At 39.8% G+C, this 18,746-nt stretch overlaps 1 protein-coding gene across 1 annotated transcript in view; it reads left to right on the top strand.

The window, feature by feature from the left end:
- Positions 1-18,746, top strand: part of grin2da (glutamate receptor, ionotropic, N-methyl D-aspartate 2D, a) — a 274,557-nt gene that overhangs the window by 117,751 nt on the left and 138,060 nt on the right. Inside the window, exons 4-5 of the mRNA XM_085395309.1 lie at positions 3,666-3,932; positions 17,159-17,346. Of these exons, the coding sequence (XP_085251435.1) occupies positions 3,666-3,932; positions 17,159-17,346 (455 nt within the window). The remainder of the gene's footprint in view (positions 1-3,665; positions 3,933-17,158; positions 17,347-18,746) is intronic.

Below are 18,746 nucleotides of genomic sequence, written 5' to 3'. Positions count from 1 at the left end.
GCAACTAGTCCAACGTAGTATCTTATTAGTATCTCGGTAGAAGCAGTTTATTTAACACACTGGAATTCAGCCTCAACTTATGTTGTTAGTATCTTGCGCCAAAAACCACACACCGACAAATTTACTGTGAAAATACATGTGACTCAGTGAACAGATTAATTTGGAAAGCCCAATATGCACATTTGGTATTTATAATACAACAGGCTGTGCTTACCTTTTTATTTTTGGACCGGTCCTCTGTTCACCTCGCCTCACGATCTCACCAAAGGTCAAATCTGCACCTCCTCAGCACACCAAAGATCCGGGTCACACTGCACCAAGTTGTTGAAAACACGCAGTTCTTTGAATCTTTGGGCTGAAGGAAGGACAAATACTCGGTGTATAAATGCTCAATCAACAATCATTTATTTCCACACAATTCAACAATAAGAGCATTACAACGTCCGGACGGGAGAGATGCTACCAGAGGGTCAGGCACATGTCTCAAAATGGTGACGGGTTGCTCAGCTTTTTATAGTCTCTAGTGGCCCCCAGCTAGTCGTAAAAGCCAAAACATCACATTTTTTCTCTGTTACAGCGCCTAAGTTATGACCTCGGCAGTTGTTTCTCTGCTTTCTGTAAGGTGGGGGTGTGGAATGTGGTCTATCTATCTCCCCTGTCTTTAGACACAGAGTCTCCTGCTTACAACCTTCTCTTCATGATTCAACAATTAAGCATGTCAAGAAAACAGTGTAACACATTCCCAGCAGATCAAGGATACAGAGTGATGCACATTTATCTAATGAACTAATATGTGAATATGTTCTGTTAACTCAAAAGTATAATGAGAACTAAACTACATACAGATCACACACTCTATTTTAAAGGGTATAATATGATCTACAACAATATCATAATTCAACTATTTTGATTACATCTATAAGGTAACATATAATAACAGAATAATATCACAGGACACGGAGATGTGAGGACCCTTCACAGCAGGGACAGATGTAGGGACTGCCGAGACAGCAACTGGGGTCAAGTGTCATGACGTTTGGGCTCCTGGAGAAGATGGATCCCACAAACACAGCAATAACCATGAAGGGGTTGGCGAAAACCAGGAACACCAGACCAACGAGGTTCGAGAGGCTCTTGGCAAAAAGGGGGACACGGCGGTGAACCCAAAACACACAGATCCTTGTTTGAAATCGGGGCAGAATAATCCCCAGAACTGTGCAATGACTAAAGGGTGGTCTAACCCCGGAGGTCGAAGAAAGAAGCTGAGAATCACCCAACTGGAAGACACTGGTAGCTGCAGCAATAAAAATAAAGGTTAAAAGCTCCTTAGACAGAGGTTCTAGTCTAAGTACATTTGAAAGGTATAAGGGGGCATTAAAATGGGAGTGGAAAACTGGAGCACCAAAATAAAGCTGTGGGAAAATGGGGAGTGATGGGAGTGTCATCGGTAACTGCTGTTATGGTTGTAAATCTAACTTTGCTTGCATCTGAACTGCGTGAACACAGAGGTCATCCCCCATATGGTCCACCCGTTAAAGGGGGACAGAGGGCCTCAGGATCAAGAAGACCTGGACCTTGCAACGCTGAAGTGCTTGTTATTAGTGATCTCTTTAATGAGAGATCAAAAGAGGGTATTGTGATATTATTCTGTTATTATATGTTACCTTATAGATGTAATCAAAATAGTTGAATTATGATATTGTTGTAGATCATATTATACCCTTTAAAATAGAGTGTGTGATCTGTATGTAGTTTAGTTCTCATTATACTTTTGAGTTAACAGAACATATTCACATATTAGTTCATTAGATAAATGTGCATCACTCTGTATCCTTGATCTGCTGGGAATGTGTTACACTGTTTTCTTGACATGCTTAATTGTTGAATCATGAAGAGAAGGTTGTAAGCAGGAGACTCTGTGTCTAAAGACAGGGGAGATAGATAGACCACATTCCACACCCCCACCTTACAGAAAGCAGAGAAACAACTGCCGAGGTCATAACTTAGGCGCTGTAACAGAGAAAAAATGTGATGTTTTGGCTTTTACGACTAGCTGGGGGCCACTAGAGACTATAAAAAGCTGAGCAACCCGTCACCATTTTGAGACATGTGCCTGACCCTCTGGTAGCATCTCTCCCGTCCGGACGTTGTAATGCTCTTATTGTTGAATTGTGTGGAAATAAATGATTGTTGATTGAGCATTGATACACCGAGTATTGTCCCTCCTTCAGCCCAAAGATTCAAAGAATTGGGAGATTTCAACAACGGCCATCATTATTTCCTTCATTGACACTGAAAGCCTTATTCAGAAACCATGGACTTTTTTGACAGACTGTCTTATTCCTCTGAGTGCTCCCCTCTTATTAGGACTAAAGTCAGTCTCACACAAAGAAAAGGGCTAAGCTGGAAGAGAACTTGCTTAGACAGCTACTGTATGAATTTGCTCACTTTTACACACTTACAGTCCAGTATCACTGAATTACATCCAGAGCAGTTAAGCAGTGTGGATTTTAACTGCGGATCTTAGTGTTTAAAACAGGAAATTGTGTCAGTAGATGCACAGAAAGTAAGAACATGGTCATTCATTGTTGGCCATAAAATATCTAAGATGTGTTTTGAGTGCTTCGGGATAGGTTAATTGGAAACTCTAAATTTCCCATAGGTGTGAATCTGTCTGTGTTAACCTGTCCAGGGTGTACCCTGCTTCTCCCCCAAGACAGCTGGGATAGGCTCCAGCCCCCCCCCCCCCCCATGGCCCTAAAAAGGATAAGCAGCAGAGAATTGATGGTATATGAATGACTGATATTGTGTTTAACACGATATAGAAAAAGAGATAAAAAAAAATAAAAAATACAGAATCGCATGTCTCACGGCGGTGGTTCTACTGTCAGGAGAGTACAAACAAGACTTTCTTCTGGTCCAGCAGTTTACTGATTTGGTTTCATCTTGGATGTTTCCTGCTGCAGCAAACTGTTTTAATTTTTTAAAGAAAGCCCCAAAATCCCACTGTGCACTACCTCCTCAGCTCAGCAGTATGCAGGCACTGGTTTAGACTTCAGGAGTTGGTAGAGACCGTGTGTGTGTGTGTGTGTGTGTGTGTGTGTGTGTGTGTGTGTGTGTGTGTGCGCATGGATGGATGCAGACTTGCCACTCATTTGTTGCCAGATTTAAAGCTTTTAACTTTTGCCGAACATGAACATTACAAGTAACACTGTATAATGTTGGCCTAACATCACTCATCAGAGTGTATGATTGATATAATATTCACATTCAGACCATTCAGAGGGCAAACATTACATCTCATGCCTATGAATGGGTCGTCATCATCATAAAAATGATTTGAGATAAATGTGATGAGTCAACTTTGTATTAATTTGCAGAGGCCATTCCCTGAAAAGGACAAGTGGTGTCAATCCATGCCAGCAGAAATGTGTAAATGAAACACAAGATCCCCTTTAGTGTGGGGGGTCAAGGGTTTAGCTTTTCATTTAATTTGTCAGGTGTGTTTAAAGAAGATGCCATTTCCCGATTATGATGCTGACACTAAATGGACCTTTTAAAGCTATAATATTATTATTTAATTAACGGACATTTAATTCTGTGTTTGCTTTGTCCAAGTCCCCAAATAAATTTCTGTCTCATGGCGTCTCCTTCCTATCTTTTAGGAGAGCGGTTCCATCTACCTCCAGTTCACCTGCTCCACATTGCTCCAGCTTGAGGTTATCTTCGAGGTGCTTGAAGAGTATGACTGGACCTCCTTCTCTGTAGTGACCACTCGTCACCATGGCTATGAGGACTTCCTGGCCATGGTGGAGGGTATGACCGATGGCTCTTTCATTGGTTGGGAAAGGAAGAGTGTGGTGATTCTTAATGTAACGGACGACCCCGGTGGGGCACGGACGAAACGACTGCTCAAGGACAATGAAGCCCAGGTAAGGCTGGAAACACAAATGTCATTTCCTGCTGTACACATCCATGAAAAAGGTTTCATTTATCTTATGGTGAATAAAAAGGAAAAAAAAATACAAAGAAATATATTTAACGAAAGATATCTGTACCACCTGCCACTCATTTTGATGAGCTGCCAACCTTGAAATCACTTCTGTAGCCCGAGGCTCAGGTGGGGGAGATCTGTGAAGGCTCCACAAGCCTTGAAGAAGCAGATGGTGATCTCTCCCTCAAAAATGATATTTTCCTCTATTGTTAATGTAACCTCATGCTTTCAGCTTCTAGGTTCATGTTGAAAGTCACAACCTTCAATGGTCTTGCCCCTAGACAGATAAAATGTCTCACACACTATAAGGCTGTACTGTTCGCTTAGGCCTTCAGCAGTTTTAAAAGTGCATTGCAGTATGTGAGGAAGATTTTAGCTACATACACAGCAATGGAGAGGTCTAGATTCTTCATCTAAAATCATCAGCCTTGACATTTGCAAAATACACTTTTGAAGTGTTCACATACTGCGGGTTCTTTATTTAGCTAACTAGCCTTCAACCCTTTAGCGTTCTGCTCAACCAATTGGTAGCACATTTTCAGGCCCTATATCTAACTGAGGCTTTCACTGAAATTGACCTACCTTGTTGAGTCTTTTTTACCAATTGGTTTACATCTGTAATGCCAAAAAAATCCTCCAGAAGGCACTGTGAATGGAAACTGTTGGGTCTTCTTATACCTCTCCAAACCAGGAAGTCAGAAACAAAAAAAACATCCAACATATTTTGAGTGTTTTTGATGAAACTAAGATAGGAAGATATAATTTTTTGATATATGATAGTGTTAGAGGACTTACTAAACAGATGTATGTCACTTGACAGCATTAAAAAAAGTCAAATTAAATGTTTAATAATTTTTTTAAAAAGTGGTCAACCAAACGGTTGATTTGTCCCTTTTATGGTGCTAATGCTAACATAACCTAAATGTTATCAAAATGTATTATTTGCCATAAAGTCAGACCACTAGACCCATGTTTATCCATTGCTATTGATAAATCACATTAAGTGTTAGCACAGCAAGAATATGTTGAAATAATTTCCTCAGTAAGTAATTTTTGTAACTTTCTGAGTTAATATTAGTAAATATTGTAAAAATCAAGAACAACATGTGGAAATCACAAATATCATGGGGATCTACATTCTTCAGTGCTCCCCTCAGTAAAAAGGAACAGAAGCGACCTCTAAGGGGCCAAAGTTGTAAAAAACACTATGCAAACCCATAAAAGAACCTCAGAAACCAATGGCTCTCAAAAGGTTTCCACCTGGCTGAGTTGGACAACCATGATTCAGCTCTCCAAGACCACAGAATAAATGCTATCCGGTTGTTCAGTCTGACGTCACTAGCCGTGTCTGGGTCTAAACTCCGCTGCAGGTCCATATATCAAACGATCACTATGGGATTACTGAGAGTTGAAAAACTGTCTAAAGTCTTTCATCTTTAATAAAATGATCAGCGTTCTGCTCTACCAGGTGTAACAATTGAGTTTAACATCCAGGCATCCATGAAAACGGAATTTATGACATTTAACGGAGTTAGAAGTTAGCAGGGAGTTAGCTCGCTAGCTTCTATCTAAATACAATATAGCATGTCCTGACTGCGGGGTTTTGGAAACAAATTAAAACGTACAGCTCTGCTATCACTTCCAGCATAAATGAAGACAGAAAACTAAACAGCAGTGACGTTTGTAGGGTTACTGAAGTTGGGCTAGCTGGTATATAATGATGTGCTACGTGACCGCTAGCGACACAGCTATGTTAGCATAATATAAACAAGCTAACTTTTTTTCCACTCGATAAAAGTTAACGTGAGTGTTCTCGGTGGTCAGGAACAAATGTAATCGCATGGCAGGATGCTGTAAAAGGACCAAACTTCAGCCAGGAGAACAACTGAGATAATCCATCCACAATACGAGGTTAGTCATTCATATACTGCTGCATGGGCTGGGCTGTAGTTACATCGTAAGGTTTTAAAAACTGAGCTTAAATAAATGATTAGCGGTAATAAAAGCCGAGGGAGGTCAACAGTGATCGCTGACTGTTTTAGGAGCTTTTTGAGATCAAATAGAAGAAAATACATAACATTAAACATGTTAACAACACAAAAGCCATATTAAACGCAGACTACTTTAGACCCGGAAGTAGGATTCGTCGCGTCATCACTGAACAACCGGATAGACCCCAACGACCAAAACCACAAGCAGATGTGCTTGATTTGCACTGTTTTTTTATTTATTTATTTTTTTAAACAAAAATGATTTTGCACAGTAGCATTCAATCAGAAGTGGCCTGAATGTGAGTATTTTGTGCTGTAGCACATTTTTCACATTTGCAGATTAGAAAACTATGTATTTTGTTGCTTGAGATAATACTTTCCTTTGATGGAATGAAAACAGCAATGTTCACCTGCATGCTACTAGAAATAAACTGTATCCAATGCTCTGGATAGTTTTTGTTATTAATTTAAATTTAATTTGGCCTTTTATTGATTTTTGTTCAACTGTATTATCTAATGTACTTGTATTTTCATGACATTTCATACTTTTACCATTAAGTGACATCTCAACCGTTTGGTAGAGATCAATATTTTAAAAACTACAGGGTCTATTGAAAAATAAATATTGATTGTGATTATTACTCACCCAAATCAATAAGAAATGCAAACATTGCTTTTTTTCTTGCTGTGTACCTCAAAGTGATGTTTGTAGTGCAAAACAGCTAAGGTGAAACAAAACATTGAAGATCTAAACTAAAGATGGGGAGGAAGCGATTTTTTTATTTTTTATTTTTTTTGCATTGTGCCATTTGGAGGTCTGATTAAAATCATTCACACTGAAAATCTGTGGTCAGCTTTTTAAATGGGATGTGATTTAATACTAGCAACACTAATACTATTTGCATGAGTGTACACACACTTAGTTAGAATTGTGTGCAGTGCATTAAATGATGAATATGTCCCGCATTCGTCTCCTTCAACGACAAATACTCAGCTTACTTGGACACATGCATGATCAACTTCCTGACTGTTTAGTATGGTTTTGTGTTGCTTTTAATTTTTTAACAGTGCATATATATTATCACCGGAGGGGATGTTTAGTCGTAATCAGGGACAGGGTAGAACACCACAAAAGCCATTAGGGCTTATGATTTTATTTTTTGTGCCCTTGATGGGTTATATACTTTACCTCAGGTGCAGGTAGATTACGAGCTGGGGGTGGCCATTTACCATTTATTATAGATAGTGTTTCTCAGAGCCAGATGTAGACTTGGCTTCCCCTCTTGAACTGGCCCAGGGTACAGTTTCCTTAGCCGTGCCCAGGCATCAAATACTGGTCATGGATGAATGGAACTGTGGGTTAAATGCACTTTATGATATGGACCACTATTGTGAGTAAACCTTTAGTCGATAACAGCCTAGTTTACTGATACCCAAACTAACTGATGAATAAACGTATGAATAATAAGTAAGTAAAATTTACCTGAAGCGAGGATACGGTTTTTTTTTGTACCTGTGGTTGTGCTTGTGTCACACAAAATGTAACAAAATTTCCTTTATGGGTATTTAGTTTAAATAATCTATGGGTCGAGTTATTCTTCTTGTCTTTTTATAAAAATGGTTTCACAGCGTTGTCTGACTGAGGCATTTACTTTTTCTGTGATTATGATTGATAGAAATGCCAATCATAATATTAGGCTTCATGTAAATGTAGCCAATATGACAATCACCCACTCACATCACAGTGACAGTTACTTTATGTGAGGAATGTCGAATTCATTTTACATCATGGGCCAAATTGGGCTCACTTTTTTCCTAAATGGACCAGACCACTGAAACTCATCTTTGAGTCAAAGCTACATCGTACAGCTTTGTCTACATGATAGAAAATGCTGCTGTAGTAGATGAGAAAACATTTTCAGCATGACTCTTATGCTGTACAAAATGTTTAGAATTATATGAAAAGTGCTGGTAGCTTATTGGCCAGCCTGCTCTGTATTAATAAAACAAAGCTTTTGTTAATTTACAAAACATGTCCTTTTTTACTATAGATTTGTATTATTATTTCTGTAGTAAAGAGTAAAACACTTTTTTTTTTAATAAGAATAGCTGTAAAACATATTTTCACAAAGTTACATTTGATTAAAACAAAAGTCCAACATTGATGTCCCCAGGTGTTATGTTTGACACCCTCGCTTTCTGTAATTATAGCTGTGAAAGAATTTTTTTATTTCATTACTCGCATACATAAACGTGTGCCATGATCATACAAGTAAAACATACCCAAAGAAAAAATGAGTTTTCTTCTATAAGCTGCAGAAGGACATTTTTCTAAACAGAAATCCAGATTAATCAGCTTTTTCCCCCAGATCAGCATATCAGCAATAACTATGAAGTTGAAACACTGGCCCAGAACTTAGTTCTTTGAACATTTGTGAAGAAGGCTAAAGCATCGAGCCGTTTAAAATTGGCCCTTCACTTACAGTAAAAGCCCTATTTTGGGTCGACTGAGGATATGCTATTCATTTACTGTGATATCCTGGGGGTCCACTCACACCCACCTACACAGCATCTCCACAGATACATAGGAGCTTCGTAGTGTAACTACAACCTTTAGCTATTGCAGCTCTGCATTACTCTGCTCTTTTCACAGCCGGGATCATCGCTTTGCTAACTTCTGCATTGCTACTGTTTTACTCACTGAAAGGCTCGTGCACACAGCTCAGTGCAGAGGCTATTTCCAAATTCACTTTATATAGTGCCAAATCACAAATATAATTACCTCAGGGCACTTTATATTGTAACATAAATACCCTGCAATAACACAGGGGAAATCCATATGAGCAAGCACTTTGGTGACAGAAGGAAAAACTCCCTCTTAACAGGAAGAAACCTTAGGGAGGGGTCAGGGAGGGGCGGGCATCTGCTGGCGACTGGTTGGGGTATGGAGGAGACAGGACAAAGACACACTGTGGAAGAGAGCCAGAGAGGGAAATTCTCCTTCCTTCATTTGGAAAAGCAACACATTCCTGTTATATATTAAGCTAAATATTATGTCTTGGTTTGCAAACTTGAGCAAAATAGATTTGAGGAATTAGTCTGGTCATGTAGTAGGAGTGATGTTGTGCATTACTTTCAACCTTGAACAACATAAAAGGCCATGAATGGACTGCTGTTAAACATAAGTTGAAGAGCATAAACATCACCTACAGATAACTACAGAAAAATTAGAACAGACATCTTCTGAGTTGACCTTAGCTGTGGTTTAACACATCTGATAGGGGGAAATTAGTTTCTGTTTACCCAAGGATTGTTTCTTCCCACCATACTTCTCGTCTCTCACTGTATCCGGTTCATACATATTGATTCCTTTCTCTCATCTTTTTTACTGTTGTCAACTTCAATGACTTTTTGTCAAAATAAAGTCCATCAAAGGGAGGAAGAAATGTAGACGGGATGAGTGGACCAAAGAAAAAGGATGAACATGAGTGAACATGATGTAATCTAATGAAAGTGAGACGAAATTTTGAACAGCAAAGTAGCAGCGAATGGCCTTTAGATCTTCACATGTACATATTCTGAGTTATTTTATTTATCTATTTGCTTTTTGAGGAGATGACTGTATGTTTGAGGAATATTTTTAGAAATTGTGACAAAGTGTTTGTCAGTGTTTTTCAAAGCAAAAGCACTGAAATGTTTTTATATCTATGAACACCTGGTCAGCATTTCACCAGATTTGTGAAATGAGGCTTCTTAGTTCTGACAGAACTGTCAATGGCTGCCATTCATTTTAAACTTGACATCTCTTTGTTGATGTTGTTCATTTGTTTGTTTCTGTTGGATTTAAAGGTATTTTAAGAGCTTAAACTGGATACACAAACCACCTCAGTGCTAAAATTCAGATGTCAGTAAACAGTCGCTCCCCAAACTCCCTTCTCCCATTTCCTTAGTAAAATAGTCACTTCCATCTCAGCAATAGTAAATACGAACAGGGCTGTAATGGAAAGTTTGGGATTGTCTCCAAGGTCATGCATCTTTTTTTTTTCTCTCTCTCTTACTTTCACTGAAATGTTGCCCTCTGAGGATTGTGTTCCCCAGTCCCAGGGTCAGTATCATCTATCTAAATTTTTTATTTTCAAAACAAATATGTGAGTGCACGTCCTTGGAAAAAGTAGCTTACTCCTGTTTTTACTGTCTTTCAGGGTGTTTTAGAAGCAGCCCAGTTAGTTTTTGGCTCATAGATGGTTTTTTTCAGTCTCCTCCTCCTTTTTTTTTTTTTTTTTTTTGTTTCTTGCTGCAACTGATCTGGTCTCTTTTACTATCAGCAGTATATTCTAATACGTGTCAGTCTGTTTTGGATTAGATGGAACTAACGTCCCCTTTGTTTTAAAGAACACTATTAAATGGGGTGTGCTGCCAGCAGTGTTGGGCAAGTTACTTTGAAAAAGTAATTAATTACAGTTACTTTTTGAAGAAGTAACTAGTAACTGAGTTAGTAACTGCATTACAAGATTCTAAAAGTAATTAATAACTTGAAAAGTAACTAAGATAAGATAAGATAAGATTCCTTTATCAGTCCCACAAGGGGAAATTTCATGTTAAGGCTGCCGACCTATTGCACGCAATGGCGGCGCCATCTTACCCTCCAACCATACATACATTACCCAAAAACATCACATGGGGAAGACAGGTCAGAGAGGTATAACAATGGAAAATGCACCACATGAGGAAAGATAAGGAGAAAAAGATAACTCCCCCCAGACTGAGCTCCAACAGGGAGATCAGTTTGAGAACAGAAAAAAACACCTCTGCACATGAAAAAACTCTTAATACACCAAAGAAACACATGACAAGCAGCAGGGATGGGTAAAGGGTGAGAGACAGTGTAGACAGTACATCTGGGCCTGCAGCATAAGCGCTGGTCTCCTTGATCCACCGTCAGCATCGGAGGGGAATAAGCGTGGAAGGCATTTGGAGGGGGGATGAGTGTACATCTGCATGTGTGTATATATGTATGTGTGTGCGTGTGTGTATGTGTCCAGAGGTCAGCTGAGACAGTGTCCTAAGTAAACAGTCTTCCAGCCAACCCAGGTGGCCTTGCATAGAATGGGAAGAACAGTCTAAACACAGTCGTTATCAGGGTGTTGTTGTTCAGCTCCAGCATTGAGGCCGCAGCTGGCGCCGAAGTGGTAGCCGCATGAAGTGATGGTGCTTTTTACTTTAGTGGGAACAACTCATGAGAATTTCAAAGCAGTTCTAACAGTCCAACACTGGTCTCTCAATCTCCCGTGGGAGAGCCGTGAGCTTCTCCATGATGTTATCAAACTTACGCTCTGTGATGTTGTCATTCTTGTGCTCAAAGAGCAGATTCTGAGAACTCACGAACACAGTGAGCTGCTCCAAGATGTGATCCAGTTTGTGCTCAGAGGTCTTATTCTGAGTATTCATGGCAGCCGTAAGCTTCTCCAAGATCTTATCCGTGCTGCACTCAATGAGCCCATTTTGAGAACTCACGCAGCCTTGTGGGGGTTTGAACAGCCGGTTCCGCTTTCGTAATTCTTCGATAAGCCAGGGCCAAGCCAGCTCCGATCAGCAAGAACCCTGTTATCATGGTTCCGAATAGGTAGATATTTTCAGCGTCTTCAATCGACAGTCCCGCCAGGCACACGACCCTTCAGTTATGCCACCCGTCCATCGTTCATCCGGCAGGGAAAGTACCTCCAGGACACTCAGGCTCACCCAAGCCCAGACTTCTCGCTGAGAAAAGGGTGTCAATAGCATTCAGAGACCAGTTGATCAAATCCATAATTCCTCTTTTAGGTTTTAGAGAACAGACTGTGAGAGAGTGTTCCAGGGAAAAAGTAATAAAAAAAACACGGGACTAGACAAGGACACAAGAGGCTAAGCAGGGAAGCTAAGGGAGAGGAGGAGGAGGAGAAAAGTGTGACCGCCTTCGTCAAGAGCAAAAGAAGAAGTCGAAACTATTGCATTACTTAAAAAAAAAAAAAGTTTAACCCTCTGGGGTCCAGGGTATAATTGGCCATTTTTGACTACTTTCGATGTTTCCTCTACATTTCACCTTTAAAAACTATTTGTTTGCCTTGTTTGGTATCATTCTTTTCAGCACAACCTCACGTGTCTGAATTTACAGTTTTGTTTTCATTTTGTGATACTGTATTAACACAATTCATCTAAAATCAGACAAAAAACATCAAATCCCAGTAGAATGTTTTAATTTTACTGTAACAACCACAAACATGTTTAATGAATCATATTTCATAACTTTAAATGCAAATATAAATGGTCAATTTTAAAATCCTATGCACAAGTTTTGCAAACAACAAAATTATTTGCAGCCATTTACCTTTTTTACCCTTTTTTTAAATAACCATTTCAAACTATTTACAGAACAATCAGGTGTTCTGCATTCAATAAGATGCCACACAAATTATTTGTGCCACTCCAAAAATAATTTCTGTCCACTATAAAGGAGAACATCACAGCCTGATACCTGCAGGTCTGACAGCAGCAGGTGTATCACTCCTGTTTCTACCTGGAGACAGCAGTCACCACACAAAACTATCCACAACACTACACACTAACTACACAAGACAACACATCACCTACACACTCCAAACACGCTAAACGTCACAAATCTCTCACATCTCAAAACTCCCTCTCTCACCATCGCTCCTAAAACGTCCCCCTCTTCCTAAACAACCAAATGTCATGTTGCCATATCATTTTTGATTGGTTGACATGGTGCATTTATCCACCAACACAAACGGGCTCTTTTTTTGTTTGCTCATAAGCAGAGAGTGCTTGCTGCGCTGTCCTTAGACAGCAAATGTGATGAAAATATTAAGGAAAAAACGCATATATATTGTTTATCATGACTCTGGTTTTACATGGCCTATCTGCACAATTTAAAAACTGGCACCTTGTTGCTTTGTCATCTTGAAGCAGTCATGTGATTGGCTTACCACGACTACTATATTCTTCCTCAGCCAAACAGCAGCACTCATGCGATCGTTTTGCCCCCTAGCTCCAGGTGTTGTGCCAAAAAGTGATCATCTGCCAGACAGTGATTGCCGTTTTCAGATCTTATGCCAACAGGCTGCACAGTAATTAATTCTCCACTATAGTAGGATACTTCCTAACGGGCAGTGTTGCTCAGACCTTGTCACCACCATCACTGGGCTGTTTCCAAATGCTGCTAGTGGGACTTGCATAATCCTCCCAAAATGTTCAATTCTTTGGTGGATATCCAAAAGGTTACTGTCTCATAATGTCTCTGTAGTGGTTTTGTAGTGCAGGTTTAGTACTGAATGGCATTTACAAAATGGTAAAAAAGACTGAGTGTCCAGTGAAGTACTCTACACAAACACACCTGATGCTACAATTATTGATTAAATTAGGTTAATCTTTACTGTGATGGTTCATAAACAACATATTCCCACTGAGGCTTTTATTACTGCTCTTCCTGGCTCCTGGTCCCCCTCTTTTTCTTTTTTTCTTCTGCTTGTTTCCCTCGCTGTTTCTCTCATCATACATTAACATGTCTCGCAAGCAGATGGTATCTGGATGTGAACAATCTGTATATCTTTAGACCTGTAATTAAAATTTGCCTCCAGTGCTTCCGGAGCATTCCACCACTCCCAAACATAAATATACCTCGGTGACCTGCCTTTAATCTTTCATTTTTCTTTTTTGTTTTTGTGATCTTTGAAGCTGTAGTACTGCATGGGTTATTGTTCACCTCAAAGCCGGCACATTAACATAACACAGGCATAAGATGAGGATTTGTGTCTCAATGACTGGTAAGTGAGACGGCAGGCTTGCTGTTTTTCTTCTGCATGCCTAATCATTACAAACCAAGCAGTGCACGAACAGAATGCAACGTGCAATGCTATTTTTAACTTTTCATTTATTATTATAATTATAACTTTCAAGGAACCAAATTACACTGTACACAAGAGTAGCAAAAATATTTTTTAAAAAAGTCTAGAGGTGAGTTTTGACAAGTTTCTTGAAGGACTCCAGTGACGGGGCATTGCGAAGCTCATATATGAGAGAGTTCTGGAGGGTGGGGGCCACCACACTGAAGGCCCAAAGGTTCTGATGTTGGTGCGAGGTACAGAAAACAGAGAAGGACCAATGCATCCGAGACTGTGTGTATGGTTTGCAGCAGGTCAGAGAGATACTGAGGTGCCAGGGCATTGAGAGATTTGTAAGTAAGAAAAATCTTGTGAGTAATGTGTGACTTGACCAGGAACCAGAGGAGATATTGGTATTAAAGTGTTACACCACAACTCAGACCGTCTTCTGAGTTAGTTTCAGTGATTTAAAAATCCAAGTTCACTGCTTCTGATAAGTTTATATTGGCCCCTCTCTGATGTTCTAAAGTCTGCAATAACATGGACATCAATAATCTCTAGGTGATGCCTCCATTGTTATGGATCTATATTAGCATTTAATGGATCTGACTTTACATTGGGAACGGACAGAGATCAAGGGCTGATTGAATTTGATCAGTCATTAGCATTTGACGCTAGTTTTAAACATATCATTTGCAAAAAAAGTTTGAAAGTAAGTCAGTTCAAAGCCCAGATCTCAACAGCTGTAGATCTTGATGTTTACAGTGACATATTAGCGTTTGTTCACCTATAACTCCACAACATCCCAGTGAGCTCGTTACACAGCTGCTGGACAAATGTACCCTCTGAACAGCAGTAAACTACCACATTTGACTGTCTAACTCAGCTATGAGGCCAATGCAGTGCCAAACAGTCTGTCAAGTAAAATCACCTTTGCAAACATTTGTAAAAGAATGGGCTCAATGGATTCAAGCGTAGTGCAAGAAGTCAGTTTGCAATAATATCCCTTACTGCTGATCATTGATTATCAAGGTGTGAAGAAATTCAGCAAAGTGGAAGTGCTCCTAAGACTCACACCAGCTCACTGGAAAGTTATCCATCATTTTCAGTCACGTGACCGACTCACTGCCCTGGCAGACAAAGCAGTGCTCCACCTTTAAGCATAAACAGTAGATAGTACTGCTGGAGTAAAGTAGGGATTTTTTCACCTCTCCTTTTCACCTCATGAAGAAAAACTACAAATTTTGGGAACTGTGATCCATATTCTGCCCATCAGCTTTATTTAAATCCCTGGCGATGTCTTTTCCAGAGCTGGAGTTTAGTGACATCTACAGGTATCTTCTAGAGATTTGCTGACTTTACCTGCTGCCAGGATGAAGTTTTCACAGTATGGACAGCTCCATGTATTTTTAATCTGGATGGGTAAATAATGCCACTATGTTGGAGGTGAAGAACAAGGAATTGTTCTTCATTTATTAGTAAAGTAAAGCACTACATAGCTATCTTAAACGGGCTACCACACGTAAATTTTAGTTTTGTTGACTTGGACATTTACAGTGTCATAACAGTAAAGCTGACAGAGTATCAATCCTACAGTTTAATGAGCCGTCGCTGACAGCCAGGGTTGCTGTGGAGAAGCAATGATTGGCGTGATGAGTGTATCTGATAGGACAGCAACTATCAGGCATTTTGGTCAAGTTTAAACTTGAAGACGTTCAAAGGATGGCTGCAGAGCAAAGGACCAGAGCACTGTTTTTGTCTGCCAGGTGGGCGTGTCCCAGTAGCTTTGACGTCACCTGGAAACTCTGGCTAGAGCGGGGTTGTTGAGGGACAGTGTTGTGCTGACTGGACAACCTAACTCCAAACCTCCTCTAGCATTAACAACAGCAGAAGCATTGTGTGCTGGGAGCTTTGTGTCAGGGCTTTTCATAGCTGGACAGTTCCTGTAGGTGTAATGTGTAGAATATCCAGTGCACAGTGAGAGTAAAGAATGGTAAGAGCAACTGAAAAACCTAAACAATGAGCTGAAACCTGTTAAAATGTTGTATTTAACACAGAGGATTGTTACCGTAACTGTTTCATAATAAATAAAAGTGCATTGGGTCCTGCTAAGGTAGATGAAAGCTGTTTTTTATAATGGACACTTTGACTGCTGAGATTATTAGTACGTAGGTAAGTCGTGTAATTACTCATACTAGCACTGCCAAAAAATATGATTATATGTGTGTGTGTATATATATATACGCCATATATATGGTGTAAATTCACTATTTTTGTAGGGGACTTTCACTTCGACCTGGATGTTGACGCAGTTAAGCTCTGTCATGATAAAATATGACGACCCACAGGGATCTAAATGAAATGTTCTCTTCCAAAATGAGATGTCCAACATTTGAAAAATGAGTCACCTGTGCTAACAAAGTGATTGATGGGAGAAAATTATAACAAATTACATATTTTTGTGAGGGATGACAGCAAGCAGGGAAGCCAACTTCTTCCTTAGAAATCAGAGGAGGAGAACACTTTTAATTTCAGAGAAAGAGTGATAAAATTCGAGCTTGCAGATGCCATATGAAGGCTAAATATATGCTGACTGTTCAGAGGATGTGATTGATAGAGACTGAGTGTGAGCATGGACCTCATGCCGACTTTGATCCCATTTGCTGTCAACTGGGTAGGAGGGATCAGCGTCATCTCGCCATCCTCGGCGGTGAATGTGCAGCATGTGGCAGGATCCACACACTACTCGCCTGCTGCTCTCCCTGTGTGTTAGTAAAGCATTTCACATTTTGGTTTTGGCTAATTTCAGTTTTATAACCTCTTCAATTGTCTTACAAAACTGTGGCGCAAATTCTCCCAAAGTGCTTCCTGAGTAATCATCTGAAGTGCCCTCATCAACCACACACACAGCTGCTGTCCTCCGTCTCGCACTCCTCGAGTTTTGTGTTTTCTTACTCTCACTTTGTCTCTTTAATGTTGCCCCCCCTCCATTCAATTCCCCCTTTTTAATAATGTATGAAGAGAAAATGCAAGCAGACCAAGAGGCATCATTTTTCAAGTGCAGTTCACTGTGTTCTGAAAAAATAAAGTGAAGTATGAATGTGTAAGTGTACCAAGTGCCTTGATTTATATTTGAATATAATCTATTTTAGTAAAGAAATCATGAAAGTGTATTATAGGACCACGCAGCAAGAAATGGGGAGGAAGAAAAATCTTTTTTTTCTGCCTCTTCTTTTCTCTTCCTTCTCTCATCCACCCACTGCAGTAACTGTCTTCCTCTTTTTCTCTTCCTCCAGGTCCGCCTTCTGTACTGCTCCCTGGAAGAGGCTGAGCTCATTTTCCGGGCAGCTTGGGCAGCGGGTCAGGCCGGGCCCAGCCATATGTGGTTTGCTGTGGGACCAGCCCTATCCGGGTTGGGTCTGGAGGGGCTTCCAAAGGCCTTGTTTGCCATCCGGCCACAGGGGTGGAGGGATGAGCCACGCAGGTACGAACCCAGGATTTAAAATATCAGGGGTTCACAGGCTGCGGGGGCTTCAAACAGGGCTTCTGCGGGTTCAATGAATCTGTGGATAAGGTTAAATGTGTTGCATTTGACTCTTAAGTGTTCTCATCCATGTCTGGCTCTGTAATACTAAAACACACAGCATACTTGCTGAAAGACAAATCTCTATGGGAATCATTGGCATGCCCTTAAACAGCCCTCATCATTAATTCATAAAGTTCAAATCTTAGCCAGTTTTAATTACTACTAATGATCTCCCGAGCCCCTCCTGTTTGTTGTCCATCTGCTATTGGCCATATAATCCATAAATATGTCATTTCCACTGCTATGTCGATGACACACAGCTCTACCTGGCATAGTTTGGCTTTGATTCATGTAAAACCAGGTCAGAACAGTACAAGATATTAGTTTGTGTCAACTCTTCAACTGTTATGTGAAGTGCTAACACAAAGCCTGATTAAAGTCTTCTTTCACCCTCCATGGTGAAAGAAAAATTGACAAGACACTGAAGCCACATAAGGATGTGTCATATTTGTTGACAATGCTACTAGCTCAACCTAGTACCTGATTTGCATACTGAGATTTGATCAGATACTCCACTGAATCAAAGTAATTAGTATGCCTCTTATTACCAATGCCTCATGATTACATGACATTATCCAGACAACCCTTTTTAGAAACAGAATGAAAGTGAACACCAGATGCAGTGAGATCTGTCATATCCACTACACACCGGACACCAGACATCCATGCACTTTGTTTTGTGGGCTTGATCTGATTGGTCAGTCACAGTCTTTGAAGAAAGGAAAAAGAAAAATACATTTTATTATGTCTGGAAAATTAAAGATGGATAGTAATATTTTAAGGCTTTTACAGAGACCTGAATTTTACCTAACTTCAGTCATAGAGTCATGTTTACTCTTTTCTGTTTATTAGAGATCTAAAATACATCTAAATGGTAAACAACCACTGCGACTAAAATTGAATTAAATCTGGTTTGAAAGTGAAATTTAATAGATGTTTCAATTCTGTGTGAAATTGTTGTGATCTGCTGCACAACACTGACTCCAGATACACAGATTAATATTAAGCCTCAGTTGAAACCTATTGTCCCTATCCTGTTGGGGCTGTCCGTTAGTTGATGGAGTAGTGCTGGTTTACAACAAGAATAATCAAGAGGAGTGTTGACGAGGATGAAATGTCCTTTCAAACAAATTTTGATTTAAAAAAAAAAAAAAAAACAGCCTTTTTTTCCATACAGCTTTCCAATGACCTGAAAAGATGTCTTGTTTTTTTAATCTCAACATGTGGATATCCACCTGGATCTATGTTTTTATATTCGCAGTAAAACTTTAACATTTATGGTCTGCTCAGTTTGATGC

Source organism: Rhamphochromis longiceps, linkage group LG22 (genome assembly GCF_057381845.1).
Source record: "Rhamphochromis longiceps isolate RC_006_pf linkage group LG22, R_longiceps_female_GT1.1, whole genome shotgun sequence".
In the NCBI taxonomy this organism is placed as follows: Eukaryota; Metazoa; Chordata; class Actinopteri; order Cichliformes; family Cichlidae; genus Rhamphochromis; species Rhamphochromis longiceps.
The sequence above is the reverse complement of the archived record's forward strand: the minus strand, read 5'-3'. Positions and strand labels throughout refer to the sequence as shown.